Below are 17,406 nucleotides of genomic sequence, written 5' to 3'. Positions count from 1 at the left end.
GCCCGAGCGAGCGGCCCGGGGCGTCGAGGGGGCCCGCGCCGCGCCGGGCGCCGCCGCCCTGGCAGCCATGTGCTCCCAGCTCTGGTTCCTGACGGACCGGCGCATCCGCGAGGACTACCCGCAGGTGCAGATCCTGCGCGCCCTCCGGCAGCGCTGCTCCGAGCAGGACGTGCGCTTCCGGGCGGTGCTCATGGACCAGATCGCCGTCACCGTCGTCGGCGGCCACCTCGGTGAGCGAGGCGGGCCCCGGGAGGGCGGGGAGGAGCGCCGGGGTCCCCGGAAGCCGGCCGGTGGGCGCGCGCAGCCGGGCCTCCTCCAGCCAAGTCTCCTTCGGGGCTCCCTCCCCAGGACCAGCCGCCCTCCCCCGCGAGCTCTCCTTGGGTTGGAGAAAGCCCCTAACCTTGAGAGCTTCCTTTGACCACCGCCTTCTGCCCTGAGGCCAAGATTTGAGAACGGGATTCCGTGTACTTAGGGGACTTTGTTTTGGGAGGAACTCGAATTCGCCTGAAGCCGCCTGGAGGTCCGAGGAAAATCAAGCTGCAAACCCCAAATTTGCAAATTCTGCTCGCATCCGTACCCTGTCAGTATAGCTTTATAGAAACCCTCACTACATTTACGAAATTGCCGTTAAGACGAATGTTTTTAAAAGTTTTCCAGGAGTGTGTAAGCATCAATAGTGCACTATAGAATATCATTCCCAAACTAGGAACCTATATAGGGGGAGAAATTTATGTTTGGAGTCACCTCTTGAGTGTGTAAGTGGGAGAGTAGACCGTTGATGGATTTTCTTTAAACTCCTCCTCCTTCCTAAAAGTGTTGAATTCTGATTCCAGAAAAGCAAAGATTTCAGGTACAGACCATTCTGGTCTCCTATTTCTCCACTGCTGTGTCCAAGAAACATTTTTGGATAAGACATGGTTATCATCTGTGACCCTGACCTCAAAAGGTTAAGTATGTGTTTAGATAGTCTTAATTATGTTTAATGCAAGCAGTCTCCGATGGGAATCCTTGGTTCAGGAACCCCCTGTAGCCTGCAGTTTGAGTGGCTCCAGCCTCCACTCTGGAAGTAAGCCAGCTACTTCACGGGGATCAGATGTGGGACTGGGGGTGGGGGGAATTTGGGCCCAGGTCAGGGTGCTTTTTGGGACATCATTCTTATTATTTCAACCATACTTGGTCAAATAAGCTTATAATTTGTTACTTTTCTTTAGCAGAGGAAAGGGATTCCAAATTCTGAACAGGTTACTTATAGGGATTTTGAATATGACCTGTGTCTAATCTATCTGTTCTAGATGCTTCATCCATCAATTTATCCTAAACCCTTCATAAGGGGTTTACATACATATCAGACTGTATAGCCTCCTGGAGAAATATAGACTGCAAGCATTAGGTGCCCTACGTTTAGAAACAGTGTGTCGTCTGTAAAGGGTACTGTCTCTCTATTCTTGATTTGCTAAAACTCTTAACAATTAGTTAATGTAGAACTAGATTCCTGAACAAGCAGTCTACAAACGTGGATTCCTAGCACAGCTTTTTTTTTTAAGATTTATTTGAGACAGAGCAAGAGAGGGAACACAAGCAGGGGAAGTGGGAGAGGGAGAAGCATGCTTCCCACCGGTTTGAGCAGGGAACCTGATGCGGGGCTCGATCCCAGGACTCCGGGGCCATGACCTGAGCCGAAGACAGACACCTAACGACTGAGCCACCCAGGTGCCCCTTAGCACAGACAGCTTTGCAGCTAAGAAGTATCTTGACTTTGCCTTGGCCAGGTCACTTTATGTCTTTGAATCTCAGGTTTCTTGTTTATATAGGGGTTAAGGTTCTTCCAGCTCTAAAATTGTTCAATGGAATGATGTTATATTTTACTGATCTAGATCTAGCATATACATCTTTCTACCCCCAGGGTCAGTAGAACTCTTCGTTTTATTTCTTTATTTTACAGCTTCTAAAGATGCCTTTTTTGAGATAGAGTAATTGAAGTTCCACATCATATTCCTGTTCTAGACCCATACCGCATTCTGTGAAAGAGTAGGGAAATTCTCTCTGTTTTGTTTCTAAAACCACATTTGAGGAGCGCCTGACTGGCTCTGTTGGTAGAAACGTGGCTCTTGATCTTGAGGTCATGAGTTTGAGTCCCACATTAGGCGTGGAGATTACTTTTTAAAAAATAAAAAAAAAACCCTATTTTAAAGAATCAGTCCTAGAAAAAGAAAATTATATTCTCAGTGCTGCAGGAAACATTTAAACCCTTTTGTTTAGTGTCTTAAAATTTTACAGGAATTCATGTGTGAATGTATCTCAATCTGTTCACAAACCAGAAGTTACTTCTTTTTAAACTATGAGAAAATATACCTAGTTATTAGTTGCTGGAGAAACTAAAGACAGGCAGTTTTTGAAGCATTTTAATCTTTTGCTAATTCAGAGATAGCCAGACACAATTCATGACACATAAAACAAACCTATCAGATCACTATTTCTGCCATCCAAAGCAGTGAAGAGATTTATTTGTCATGGGGCTGGATTAATTGAAGCACAGAGAAGTAAGCTCCATGCAAAGAGTGAGCTCCTTTCCTTGTTCAGTGCTGTAACGATGACTAGAACAGTGTCTTGCAGTAATAGGCACTCAATAAATATTTTTGAGTGAATAAAGATATGCGCTCTATTTCCCAGTTTCCTCTATCGTCAAACTGTAGAAAAGCCTTGGCAATTTGCTGAGCCAAGTATTCCTCTGAAATAAACTCTAGAACTTAACTGGCTTTGAAATACAGAAATAGTTACTAATGCCATTTCCCATTTGCAAATTATTGAGGGTGAGAGCTGGAAAGCCTTTGAGATCATCCATCCTGACCCTTTTGTTTTACTAATGAAGGACCTGATGCTCAAAGCTACTCAGTGCCATCCAGCTAGTTAGCAGCTAACGACAGTTCAAGACCTGATCTAATTCCCAGCTCCGGATATGGAATAAGTATGTGCGAGGGCATCTGCAGCCCATGGTACCTTTTTCCGTGGATGTGGAATTACACTGAGGCTAGACAGTGACTTTGCAAAGTGATTTTAAAGTTTAGGAAGTTAAGTCACCCCCTTCACAAAGTCTGCATGCATACCATTGCTCCCTTCGTTCCTTCTCAAAATTAGTGCAGAGGTTGATGCAGGAGTCCGTTTGGGACAGTATAGGCAGGACCTCCTGAGCATCCTTCTGTGGAGGCTAGTGGGACCCCAAATCCAGAGACCAAAATTTCAGGTTATATCATACAAGATATGGGAAGTTTGGGATTTAAAGATTGCAGTTATTTAAACAAGATAATACAAGTAAGCTGAAGATGCCGCGCAAATGCAAGGTTTTGTGATGAGTGATCTAGCTGCCCCAGCGTCGGCTTGGATGGGATGAGTGGGAATGGCCTCGGGGAAGAGCGGAATGACCTTCCGGTGACCGAAGCAGTCCTGCAGAGAACGGTTTCCCTTCGCCATTCTGCAGGATGTGGCATCATGAGAGTCCTGTCTCCATTCCTTCTTAGAAACCACGAGTTCTTCATTCATTCAACAAATATTTAATTATTCTCCCCCATGGGCTAGGGTGGTGGCGAATATGTCCCCCAAGTGCACACAGGAATAGTCCAAGCAAAATATGCGTTGTGTTTATTGTGTACCAGGCAGATGTCGAGGTGCTTTCTACAAATTAACTTTTATAAACGTCAGTGAGGTATCTGGCACAGGGCACTGGCTGGCTGTCAGGACCAATACTCAGGAGTTGCAGACTCAGCAAACCTGTTTCCTCTCTTCCACTCCACCCATCCATGCATTGTCTGCCCTGACTTCACCAGATCCTGTGCGCTAAATTCCCAGCCCGGGGTGCCCATCTGGTGCGGCTCCCTCTCCATCACGTGGCAAACTTGTATTCCTCCTTCAGCTTCAGCTCACATCACTCGTCTCTTTGAGGTCTTTCTTGAACTCTCTCCCCTCCCCTTCCCTCAGGCAATTCCTTTCCCATCTGCTGCCAAGTAACATTGTTTAAAATAACATCCATCATATTTTATTGTAATTTATCTATTTACAAAGTTTATCTTCTCTCTCTTTCTCTCTCTCTCTCCCTAAATGACTGGGAATCCCTCAGATGTATGCTTCATAACTGGTACACAGTAGGCCTGCAGTTAATTTTTGGATGATTGAGTGAAGGGCCTGAGAGGCTAATTTGAAGCAAAGGAGACTTTTTATTGTTATGTTAATCACCATACATTACATCATTAGTTTTTGCTGTAGTGTTCCACGATTCATCGTTTGTGCATAACACCCAGTGCTCCACACAGAACGTGCCCTCTTTAATACCCATCACCAGGCTAACCCATCCCCCCACCCCCCTCCCCTCTAGAACCCTCAGTTTGTTTTTCAGAGTCCATCGTCTCTCATGGTTTGTCTTCCCCTCCTGCTATCTTCTTCTTATTTTTTTTTCTTAACATATATTGCATTATTTGTTTCAGAGGTACGGATCTGTGGAAGCAAAGGAGACTTTTACCCTAATTAGGTTCCGTTTGGGAGATCATACTTGGATGTGTGAATGTTTCTGTGATGAGCCATTCTATGCGGCCAGAATCACCAGGGCAAATTAAGTTCTTTGACCACCCACAGGCCTTTACAATGACAATTTCTCATCTCAGGAAACAAGTATAGTCACAAACTCAGGGATAGACATCAAGACCGAAAAAATGCGTCTGACCTGGAAATGAGGGTGTGTAACAGTTTGTCTCCTAGGAGCGGAATGATTCAGCATTCCTTTCCTTCCTTTCAGAGCTGAAACCTTGGTGGCCATATGGAATTTCTGGGTCAGGTTCTTTATTATTTTCTTTTTTCTTTTTATTTATTTATTTATTTATTTAAGATTTATTTATTTATTTTGAGAGAGAAGGGGGGTGTGCATCTGCGAGTGGGGGGAGGGGCAGAGGGAGAGAGTCTTCCGAGCAGATTCCCTGCTGAGCGCAGAGCCCAATGTGGGGGGTTCCATCCCAGGACCCATGAGAATATGACCCGAGCTGAAACCAAGAGTCAGATGCCCAACCAACTGAGCCACCCAGGCGCCCCTAACTCAGGTTCTTTAAATTAAGGTGTCTGGGATACTTTTCCTTGGTTGTTTGCAGTAATCAGCTGAGTAAGATTTAAATGTTTGGGTGCGGGGCATCCTAACTGAATTGGAGGAAAAGGTCATGTTGCAGCCTTCCAGAAGACAACAGAGGGCTCATGGAGAAGGGAAGGTCTCCCATTGCTGTGTAAGGAGGCACTAGGAGGCAAGGATACCATGCTAACCTAAGGCACAGAGGTTGATCTTTGATCTCGCTCTCTGCCAAGAACCTGTGCCTGACACCCTGTAATCTGAATAAGCCATCATATAGGACTAGTGGAAAACTCAGAGAGCGGATAGAAGCCTCTACCATATACTGTTTCTAAGCTGATGTGAGCACTGAATGGATATGCTTTACCCCTGGGTCCACGTTTATATCCGTGGGCTAATCTCAAGGACCGAGGATGGATTGGATGTGTGGTTTATGATTCTAACAGTAGTTTTTAGGGATACCTCATGAACTGTGTTGGAAAAAGTTCTAGAACCAGTAGATCCTTAGTAGATCTCAAAGTCTTACTTACAGATTTCTGGACCACCTCTGGCTGCTACCATAACACTTCCACCATATTTGTTAGGCTTGCCTGGTGGAAAGCATCAGAGAGGTCCATGTCATTCCCATCCATCCACACCTCCTCCTTGGCACTCCCCTTACTAGCAGGGAGTCCAGGGACATCCAGGCAGGTCAGTGCTAGCCTCACCTCACTCCACCTCCTTCTCTAGGGGGTAAATGCGCCGTTTTGCCCACTTCACTGAGAGACTTGACCTTCTTATTTTAACACAAACCTACAACATGATCTGAAGTTTTCAATCTATTTCTTTTTTTTTAAGATTTTTTAAAAAATTATGTTAATCACCATACATTACATCATTAGTTTTTGATGTAGTGTTCCATGATTCATTGTGTATAACACCTAGTGCTCCATGCTGAACGTGCCCTCTTTAATACCCATCACCAGGCTAACCCATGCCCCCACCCCCCTCCCCTCTAGAACCCTCAGTTTGTTTTTCAGAGTCCATCGTCTCTCATGGTTTGTCTCCCCCTCCGATTTCCCCCCCTTCATTCTTTCCCTCCTGCTATCTTCCTTTTTTTTTTTTTTAACATTTAATGTTTTATTTGTTTCAGAGGTACAGGTCTGTGATTCAACAGTTTATTTCTATTTGATCTTTCACTATTAAAGAGTAACTCAAGAAGACCGCCCCCCCATAAGAAAGTGATAAATTTAAGTTACTCTGCATTGAGGAACTAACAAGCATAATCGTTCTTTATTTCTGTAACTCTCTTATTAATGTTTCCATGTCTTTTATGTGCCTTAATCTTCATAACCATCCTACTCATTCAACAGCTGTTGCTTGTCCAGTCTGTGGCAGGCACTGTGCTAGGTACTGGAGATAGAATGAAGAGTAAGAACACAGTCTCCATCCTCACTGTTAAGATTTCATTCATTCATTTGGTCAACAAATACCTGCTGATCACCTGCTCTGTGTAAGGTATCGTTCTAGGTACCAGAACAAAACAGGCAGAAATCTCTGCCTCTCCAGGAAATTACAGTATAGATGGGAAAGAGAGGATATAAACAAGATAAGTAACATATATAGTATGTTGGTGAAAAGGACTAAGGAGGAAAAAACAGGGAAGGGGAATGGGAGGATAGAATGTTTCTGCGGGTAGGGGAGGGGATTCAGTTTTGCATAGGGTGGCTGGGGTGGTCCTCACCTAGGAGATGATGTTCAAGTAAAGACCTGAAGGAGGTGAGTAAGCCATTTAGATATCTGGGATTAGGGGCGCCTGGGTGGCTCAGTGGGTTAAGCGCCTGCCTTCAGCTCAGGTCATGATCCCGGAGTCCTGGGATTGGGCCCCACATTGGGCTTGTTGCTCAGTGGAGAGTCTGCTTCTCCCTCTGCCCCTGCCCCCCCCTTGTGCTCTCTCTCGCTCTCTCTCTCTGTCTCAAATAAATAAATAAAATCTTTAAGAAAATAGATATCCAGGATTAGAGTAGAATAGGCAGGAGGGAGCAGCAGAGCAATGTGTGGCCAGAGCAGAGTGAAGCAAGGGGCAAGCATTAGGAGAGAAGGTCAGAGAAGTGGAGGGTAGGGGAGAAGAGCCATTGTATAGGGCCTTGTAGGCCATAGAAGGATCTTTTTTTTTTAAGTAGGTTCCATCCCTAGTGTGGAGCCCAACATAGGGCTTGAACTCACAACCCCAAAATCAAGACCTGAGCTGAGGTCAAGAGTTGGACACTTAGCCAACTGAGCCACCCAGGTGCTCTGGTCTTGGAAGGACTTTGTATTTTATTCTGGATGAGCTGGGAATCCACTGAAGGGTTTTGAGTGGAGAGGTGACATGATCTGCCTTAATGGTCACAGGGTCATTTTGGTCACAGTGTTGAGAACAGACAAGGGCAGAAGCAGGGAGATCGCTGAGGTCATTGCTGCAATTCAGGCGAGAGATGATAATTACTGGACTAGAATGATTTCAGAGGAGGAAGTGCAAAGTGACTGGATTTTGGATAAATTTTGAAGACAAAGTTGTCAGGACTTGCCTACCAGATCAGATGTTGGATGTTCAGGAGAGACTAGACAAGGAGGACTTCAATGTGTCTGTCCTGAGGAGCTAGAAGAATAGTTTGCCATTTACCTATATGGAAAGGGTGTAGGAGTAGGTTTGGACAGGTGGTGAGGATCAGGACTTAGTGCGAGATGCCCATTACACATCGAAGTGGAAATGTCAAGTAGGCAATTTCATATTGTTGGGGATACAGGAGAAAGGTCTGGCCTGATGATATCAAAAGTAGAACCATCTCCATACACCTGGCAAGGGAGTGACTACAGATAGAAAAGAGAAGTGTTCCAGGGACTGAGCTCTGGGGCACTCCAGTTAGTGGCTGGGGGGAAGAGGAGCGGCCAGCAAAGAAGCCTAAGTATACGGGATGAAGAAATCCAGGAGCGAGTGGTGTCTTGGAAGCCAAGTGGAGAAAGTATTTAAAGAAGGAAGATGTGATCAGACAGTGTTCAGATTTTGCTGGTTGATCAAGTCAGTTGAGGGATGAGAATGGACCATTGGATTTAGCAATGGTGGCCTTAGCATTGGTGTCTCTGATAGGAGAAGTCTCATGAAGTAATGGAAACCAATGAATATACACACTTAGTCTTGTTATAAAGGGAAGGTGAGAAATGGATTGATAGCCTGCTATGAACTGAATTGTGTTTCTCCCCCCAGTTTTCTCTCTCTGCCTTCTGAGGTTACAGCAAGAAGGCAGCTAGCTGCCTGCAAGCCAGGAACAGGGCCCTTACCAGAACCCAATCATGCCGGCCCTATCAGACTTCCAGTCCCCAGAACCTTGAGAAATAAATGTCTCTTGTTTAAGCCACCCAGTCTGTGGCATTTTGTTATAGCAGCCTGAGCTGACTCAGACATTGCTCAAAGGGCAGATGGGTTTGAGAAGCTTTTCTTGAAGAAGAGAGAAATAACAGCATGTTGTGTGCTCATGTGAGTGATCCAATGGAGAGAAATTGGTGATGCAGGAGAGAGAGGTGAATTGCTGGAGCAGTGTTTTAAGTGAGTGGGAGGGGTTGGGATCTATTGCATATTTCAAGGAATTGGCCTGAGCTAGGAGCAAGGACACTTCAGCCATTATAAGAAGAGAGAAAGTAACCTGTATGAGCCAGGTGCCGGCAGGTGGGCAGATGTGCTTGTTGGCAGCTTGTAGAGAAGTTCCTTCCTGATTGCTTCAAGTTTCTCTCCTCTTCTCTTTCTCTCCTCCTTTAATAGGAAGAGGGAGAAGGAGGGAGGAAGTAGCAAGAAGAGAAAGTGAAATCGTCTAGAGTCAGGGAGAGTGAATGTACCCAGGGAAATAGGGTGCTTGCCAGGCGGCAGGGAGGATGCCCTTGAGACCAGTCAGCAGGTTTATGTATTCTTTTCTCCATATTCCATTGCACAGCGGGGCACACGAAGTAGGCAGAGTTGGATTGGTCTAACGGCGTGGTTTAGCCAAGCAAGAAACAGGTGCAAGATTTGAGGATGTACCGTAGGTTTCAAGATGCATGGTGTGGTGTTTTGACTCCGGAATTTAAATAGGTTAGAAGGGGAAGTGAGGGACAGTGAAAAGACGGGGACCCATGCATGGTAGTTCCTGGGGTCGAAGTGGGGTCAAAGTTTGGCTACTAGAGAGAGTAAGCTGGAAAGATAGGAGACACTGATTGGAGACTGGAATTATGATGAGTGCATTAAGTCTAGAATGTAGCCCAGAGTGGTGGCTGAGATGGGATGCTGGACAGCATCCTTGGAGGAGATGAGATCAGGAAACGGGCCTGGGCATTAGAAGAATTCTGCACAAGGATATTGAAATCACCACCAGCTCTGACAGCGTGGGGGGCCAGTGAGTCAGGAGCTAAAGCTCCAGGGACAGAGGTGGGTGGCTGGGGTCCCTGGATGACTTGCACAAGTGGAGTGATGTACGATGGGATGAGAGTCAAACTGAGAGTTTTAGGGGAGGGAGAGGAGGGTGGTCTGGAAGCCACAGCGAGGAGCAAGGAGCATCTCTCCCACTGGCAGGCTCAGGAATCCCAGGGGCCAGGGAGAGAGAGCAACCACAACTGGGAAGGGACATCGGGGAAGCAGTGTTACCGGGGAGAGCCGGGGGTCTGCTGCACTCTGGAAAAGAAGGCGAAGGGAGCACTCACCCGAAAGGTCAAGGATAGGGGATTTGCTGCCCCTTGAGTCCCGGAGGACACTGTGAAGGGGAGGAGGAGTGGAAGATGGGAGCAGAAGACAGAGCCAGGTGGGGTTAAGCCTCTAGCTAAATGAGGTGGCCTTGGAGACTGGAGTCTTGGGTGACTGATACACGAAAGGGATAGAGGGCTTGATGAGCTTTGTCTTCATGGTTTTGAGGAAGCTCGGGTTGGTAAGGTGGAGGGTGGGGCGGGGGTTGGGAGATGGTTTCCAAGTTCTGGGATTCCTGTTTTACAGAAGAGGAAACTGACACCCCGAGAGACACGTGTCTTGCCAAGTTGTTAAATGACAAGGAATTAAATCAAGTCTCTGACTTGGAGGCCAGTGCTTTATCCATTTCACCATAATCGGCTTTCAGCTCAAGTCAACCCACCTCTTTCCATGCCTTTGTAAATACATTCGCCCTGAGATATCCCTCAGCTCAGGGCTCCGAAGATGCCAGGCCTTGACCACGGATTTCTTTCTGAGAGGTAGACATTATACATTTATTAGTTTTACACATTTCTTCTGGGCCCAGAGGCACCATGAGTCAACATCTCCTTTCTGAAACTTTCCTTGATTCTCTCTCGGAGATTATCACTAACTGCTCCCTCCTCCTCTGCCATCACTGAGCCCTGATTCTTATGCCTGTTAGACCACTTCTCACATTGTGTTAGAATCAGTCGCCTCCTCTCCCCACCCACTGCCCAAACCAGACTGATAACTGCCAAACACCCAGGTGCTCTGCACAGAGCATCAACGGCATTCATCACAATTGTGTGTGGTCTTTCTTCAATTCCAGGGATCACCCCTCCACCCCATGCCCAGCCTTTAAGATGGCGCCTGTTCCTTAGCTGCCGTGGCCCTCCTGTGCCACTGTTGCCCTTACCATTTGATGTCCCTGGGGCCCACATATGCATGGCAAGCCAGAAGGGCCCGGAAATTACTACCATGCCACTGGAGCAGCTTGCAACCAAAGAGCAGGTGTACAAAAACTACTGATTGCCACCTTCCTCTCCCCTCAGTGGGATACCTGAGGCATGGGCACTAAACCATTTCTTATTATCATGAGTAAGCCCCAGTTGCCGAGGGGGGGGTCCCTCACTTGACAACCCCCCTTGTATTTGTCACCTTGCTTCCTCTACTCCCCCACCTGCATTTCCTGAAATTACCACCCTAATAATAAACGTCCTGTACTTGTCTCGGGGAGTGCTTCTGGGGACCCCCGAACTAACACTGGACTTGGCCCAGAGTGGGTGCTAAATAAGTACTTGCTGAACAGAGGGGTTGAGTGACGGACTGAATGAATATTTAAGTTGTGTCTGTATGTCCATAAGGAGACTAAGCTCCTCGTAGGCAGAGATCACCTGGTTCAGCGTAGTATTCCTGCTTCATAGTGTGTCTCATCCCAACAGTTCAATAAAGGTTGAAATGAATTAAATGACCTGAAAACAGCAGTTGGTGGAGAACAAAAGGGGCCACAGAATGACTGGGTTTTAATGAGGTGGAGGACAGAGAGAGACACAGCGAGAGAGGGAACACAAGCAGGGGGAGTGGGAGAGGGAGAAGCAGGCTTCCCGCGGAGCAGGGAGCCCGACGCGGGGCTCGATCCCAGGACCCTGGGATCACAACCTGAACCAAAGGCAGACGCTTAACGACAGCCACCCAAGCACCCCAACAAAGAACTTTAAAAAGGAAGGAGGAGTGGTGATAGCATGTACTCATTAAAAATAAAAATAACTTCCTTAGGAGAAAGTGGTTACTGTAGGATAGAAGGGAACCAGGGAAAACCTGGAGCATCATTGAGATGAGAGCCGGATCGGGTTTCAAAGGGCACATCTGCCTCATCACACAACAAGGTAACACAAAGCTCTCCGTGGGTTATCCGCTTACTTTATTTATATTGTCCATTCCTTTCTGACAACTTGCAGAGCTTCTCTGCCAGCCACTGTCACATGATCTGTGAAAAAAGAGGGGTTCTAAAAGCTGCTGGAAGTGAGGGCTTTGCTTGCCACCGTGCTATCATGTCCTGTGATTTTCTTATTTCTGCCGCTTGCTTTGTACTTGAAGGTTTTTTCCTAGTGCACGAGAAACCAGTTTACTTCTGCAGCTTTCTCTTGTGAAGCCAGGATGTGTGCGTGCGTGTGTGTGTGTGTGTGTGTGTGTGCATGTGCACATGTGCGTGCACAGCACAGGTCAGGAGGGTGGTGACCCATTACGCATCAGTTCTTTGTCAATGTGGAGACTTTTTTTTTTAAGATTTTATTTATTTATTTGAGAGCGAGAGCAAGAGAAGGGGGAGGGTCAGAGGGAGAAGCACACTCCCCACTGAGCAGGGAGTCCGATGTGGGACTCGATCCGGAGACTCCAGGATCGTGACCTGAGCCGAAGCCGGTTGCCTAACCAACTGAGCCACCCAGGCTCCCAATGTGGAGACTTTTAAAGTCAGATCTATTGCAGGGATCCATACGACAAGAAATCTTTCGTCTATTTATTTATCTAATTTAATAAAAAAAGATTTAGTTATTTTAGAGAGAGGGGGAGAGAACGTGGAGGGTGTAGGGGCAGAGGGAGAGAGAAACTTTAAGTGGACTCTGAGCTGAGTGGGGAGCCTGACGCGGGGCTCAGTCTTCCAACCCTGAGATCACAACCTGAGCCGAAAACCAAGAGTCAGATGCTTGACTGACTGCGCCACCCAGGCATCCCTAATCTTTTCTTAAAGTAATCTCTACACCCAACGTGGGTCTCAAACTCACAACCCTAAGAGCAAGAAGAGCCACATGCTCTACCGACTGAACCAGCCAGGTGCCCCAAGAAATATTTCATTTAAATGAGATAATATATGTGAAAAGTCTTAGCAAAGTAACTAAAATACAACAGATGCTCAATAAAAATGCTCACCAGATTCAGATCTGAATGTCTGCACCACTGACTATGGTTTTGAATTTTTAGAGCTCTACTTTCCAAGAATGATTTGCTTCTTTCTAAAGTTATTTCTCTGTATTATAGAGTACATTTTTTTGCTGTTGTACATACAATGCGAAAAGTCTAGTTTTGTAGAATTAACATAATTTAACCTGATACATGAGTTAGAAAAGAGCAGGCCCAGTTCATTGGGAAAAGTCCCATTTTTCTATCTTGTTTTTAATGCAGTAAAATATTTCCAAATATAAATAACAGTTCAGAAGGATATCAGAACATAATGAACCATGAAAGTAGATTATTCTTTTTAGAAGTAATATGGAGAAAATACTGTTGTGGCTTCAAACAGTTGATTTAGACTGGGTTGGCCATTGGTCACTGTACTAATTAGTTTGGGGTCTGATCTTTTTCACTATCTTACTGATCTGTTTGGGGACAGGGTGATTTAGTTAAAAAAAAAAAAGGTGGTTTGAAGCTAAACAGTACATTTCAAGCCCAATGTAGGAGTCTGGGAGACCCCAAATAATATTCCAGAAACATTTCAGCTCCCTTCCTCCTGCCCTGTTCCCCACATCAAGGTGATGCCCAAGAGCACTGGGTACTTAATCACATGAAATCCCTTGTCATTTGAGGGCACGAGCCTCTCATTGCTGAGCACTGTCCCTCCATCCATCCACAGCCAGCAGAGTCCTGCCTGCCCTGATGTCCTGCATCGGCTCTTCATTCCCTTGGCTTGAGGCCTATAGATTGCAGTGGAAATGTTAAGGACTCCGGGAGAGGTGACACATTTAAACTGCATCCTGTTTTAAGTTCATCAGGTCCTTTCCTGAGAGTGGATGTGAATGGGGCAAGGGGGAGCCATTACTAAGTGGTTCAAGGGCTCAGAACTCAGGAGCAGGTTTGCCAAGAGCCAACCTCACACCCAGGTTGTTCTTGGCCATGGCCGTGTGGATCTGCTGTTCGTGCCGAAGCCACGTAAGAGAGGCCGCCTCTTGTCTACTACTTCTAGAAATGGTGATTTCCCTAGGAGTAGATGGCAAAGAGAGCAGGCGAGGATGCGCGCGGCACGAATGCCGAAGCCGTGAACGTGGGCCGAGGAGGAGCTAGTTGTGCAGATGTGTTCCTGAGCCTGTCCCGGCCCTCGGCACGGAGCTGGAAGCCGGCACAGCCAGAGCCCACACCTGTCTAACTGCATAGTGTAGAGCCTTTCCGGCTCCGCTTTAACCCATTCCATTCTTCATTTATTGAAGGCTTCAGTTGGAATGAGCCAGGCCCAAAGATTTACCTTTGGAGAAGAGAGATGGAGTTCTGGTAAGATTTCCTAGGTGTCTATGAATCTGCTTGGGGCTGAGTTGTCTCCGTCCACCTGTGGTTGGTATTTCCAGAAACGACTGAATTCTTTTCTTCCCATTTAGAAGTTTGACTGTTCGTCTGTGGCCTCATGTTGGGATTTGAAAGCCAGACGTTTCTGCTGCTTCCCATTTCTCTAGGTCACTTTTCTGTTGCAAAGCCGTCTTTCTCATCAGGTGGTGAAAACCTCCCTAAGCTGTCCTTCCCTGCTCAGTGGAGTGTGTGTGCTGTGGTGATGCCAGCCCCCCCCCCCCCCCCATGTGGATGGCTCTGGAGAGTTTTCAGAGCAGATTTGCACATATTACCGCATCCCGTGATGTCGTCCTGGGCTGTTGTTGCTTCTGCCCTGAGTGTTTACTCACCATTGTCACCCACTGGAATACTTTTCTTTCTTTCCTTTCCTATGGGTTTTGAGGATGCTAATACAGGGTTTGCTTTTTTTCTCCTTTATATATTCTTTTCCCCAGGCAAAGGAGAAACCCTGTATAAATGATGCTGTTTTTTGATGGCAAAGTGAAGATAACCTGAATGCCCTTTATAAGTCATCCCTGAGAATTATGTTCCAGTTCCTCGGGCTCACACTGCCCTCAGAAGTACTGGAAACAGTGTATCTTAATGATTACACCTGCCCCCTTTGGTTCATTTGATGGAACATCTAGAATGGGGGGAAACTATGCAAGTTAGATCCATATAGTAGTTTTGTGGTTTTGGTTTCTTTGTTTGCTTCCTTTTGTTTTGTTTTGCTTCGTGTTTTTGCACTGACATCATTCATCCTCCCCACGGAGAAATAGTAACTTTTCATCAGCATCTTTTGTGTTCTCGGTTGCGTAGCACATCGCTTACGGAATAGAAGGCACTGAGGTGAAAGCCTATATATAAGATGGTTCTGAAACTGCTTAAAAGGTTTTCTTTAGAGCCTTTTAAAGACTCCTTTAAAACGGTTCCCTACGACTGACCACGTAATTCCCTGAACTCACTTCCAGTTGCCTTCCCCATCCCATTTCTGGTCTCCATGGTTCCAAATCTGTCTCCCTGTGGCTTCTGAACAATTCAGCAAATGTCAGGTGCCTGTCGTGCCCCAGGCACTGTTCTAGGGGCTGGAGATACAAGAGTGAACCGACACACAAAACAATGCTCAGGGATAGCTGTATCTCTTGTGGTTGGAGAAGATAAGCCAAATAAGTCTTCTGCATAGAAGCCCTACAGATACTTGGAGACTGAACTCCTGGTCCTCCGAGTCTTCACTCCAAGCTCATACTCCCAGTTTACCGGTGTAATACAGGCACAAGTCCTTTTGCCATAGGGACCGGTTGTCTTTGGATGCGTTCTACTTTTGTTTGATACTGAATTGATTTTTAGTAGATTGATTTTTTTTAAAGATTTTCTTTTAAAGATTTTATTTATTTATTTGACAGAGAGAGAGAGACAGTGAGAGAGGGAACACAAGCAAGGGGAGTGGGAGTGGGGAGAAGCAGGCTTCCCCGCGAGCAGGGAGCCCGATCCGGAGCTCGATCCCAGGACCCGGGGACCATGACCTGAGCTGAAGGCAGACACTTAATGATTGAGCTACCCAGGCGCCCCTAGAGATTTTTTTGTTTGTTGTTATAAAGGCAGTATGCACTTGGAGACATTTTGGAAAATACGGATAAGTATAAAATAGGAAATCACCCGTCATCCCATTACCCATTGTTAAAATGTTGCTATATTTCCTTCTAGTCTTTTCTAACTTGTATTTATCATTTTGTGTCCTGTTTTTTTTCTACTTAATATTGGCATTTTTGCATTCATTATATTCATAAAGATCATTTAAGTGGTTACATAATTTTCCAGACAGATTTTTATCCTTTTTTTTTTTTTAAGTGGAATCTCTGTGCCCAATGTGGGGCTGGTACTCATGACCCCAAGATCAAGAGTCTCATGCACTACTGACCGAGCCAGTCAGGTGCCCCTCCAGACAGACTTCTAAAGGTTAAGTCCTACAAGGCTAGTAGGATTCCTTAAGTGAGCTGCACTGCTTCCTTTTCATGAGGTTACGAGCCTCCTAACCCACTGCATTTTGAGTTAATACTAGAGCTACGTGGAAGCAAGGTGCGGGGCTATATTACCTATCCCCTGTGAATTCTTCTAACATGGATTATGCTCGATATGTTGCTTTTTTTTTTTTCCTGTTCGTCCTTTCGTGTTTCTTCATAATCATGCTCTGCCCATCTGTGTGGAGGGTGGCATTGACTGTGGCTTTCTCGTTACTACAGGATTTCCAGTGCCATTTTCAAAGCTGTCGGCTGGGTTCAGTCTTGAGCAGTCGGTTGGAACCAGTTCTTCTGGTGAGACTAGGCCAGCATGGAGCTCACTCTTGTCCTTCGATTGCAGGCCTGCAGCTGAACCAGAAGGCGCTCACCACTTTCCCAGATGTGGTGCTCGTGCGGGTGCCCACCCCCTCGGTGCAGTCGGACAGCGACATCACGGTCCTGCGCCACCTGGAGAAGCTGGGCTGCCGCCTCGTCAACCGCCCACAGAGCATTTTAAACTGCGTCAACAAGTTCTGGACTTTCCAAGAGCTGGCTGGGCACGGGGTTCCCATGCCAGACACCTTCTCCTATGGTGAGTGTCCTTGGGCTTGGAACAGGCCTTTCCGAACCACCTGCATCTCTGTCTTTTCTCTCCCCCCAAAGCGCTCTAGTATCTTGTTGGTTTTCAGTGTGAATTTGTTCATGTCAGGTGATTCAGCATCTCGAGTCTTTAACACGGTCGCTCCCTCTGGCTCTAATTCACTGGTGCCGCGTGTACGTGCTACGCACTGTGCGCCTGCTGCCGAGCTAGGCGCTGGGCTAGAGCAGTAAGTGAGAGCATCCTGCCCTGAAGGCCCTCCCGGTTCATCAGAGGCGGGGGACAGCGAGTGGACAGGCAGTGCCAGGGCAGTGCCATGATGTGTTAGTGCAAGGTGGTACGGGACACTCGGGACGGCTCCACATGCAGCTTCGGGGATGGCGAGGGAGGTTTCCTGAAAGCGAGAATAGCTAAACTCAGCTGAAGTTACCCCGTGGGAGCAGCAGGGACAGGGGAGTAACCCAAGCAGAGAGCAGAATAGAGATCGACCTAGACTCGAGTGAGAACGTGACCGATGGGGGGTATTTTGAGTAGTTTGTAGATGTATGAGAGATGGAGTAGATGTAAGAGTAGCTTATATCGTATGTGAAGTAGATTGGGGTGACTCCTGAGACGTATAGTGCGTTAAGCAAGGAGGTGGCCTGATCGGAGTGCAGAATATCACCTTGGCTGCGCCAAGAAGAAGGCATCAGGGCGCCTGGGTGGCTCA

At 46.7% G+C, this 17,406-nt stretch overlaps 1 protein-coding gene across 1 annotated transcript in view; it reads left to right on the top strand.

The window, feature by feature from the left end:
- Positions 1-67: 67 nt before the first annotated feature.
- Positions 68-17,406, top strand: part of RIMKLA (ribosomal modification protein rimK like family member A) — a 38,130-nt gene continuing 20,791 nt past the window's right edge. The window contains exons 1-2 of the mRNA XM_025856620.2: positions 68-230; positions 16,461-16,691. Coding sequence (XP_025712405.1) covers positions 68-230; positions 16,461-16,691 — 394 coding nt within the window. The remainder of the gene's footprint in view (positions 231-16,460; positions 16,692-17,406) is intronic.

The sequence above is a fragment of the Callorhinus ursinus genome, unplaced genomic scaffold (genome assembly GCF_003265705.2).
Source record: "Callorhinus ursinus isolate GAN/ISIS: 27379988/994484 unplaced genomic scaffold, GSC_fseal_2.0 scaffold18, whole genome shotgun sequence".
In the NCBI taxonomy this organism is placed as follows: domain Eukaryota; kingdom Metazoa; phylum Chordata; class Mammalia; order Carnivora; family Otariidae; genus Callorhinus; species Callorhinus ursinus.
The sequence above is the reverse complement of the archived record's forward strand: the minus strand, read 5'-3'. Positions and strand labels throughout refer to the sequence as shown.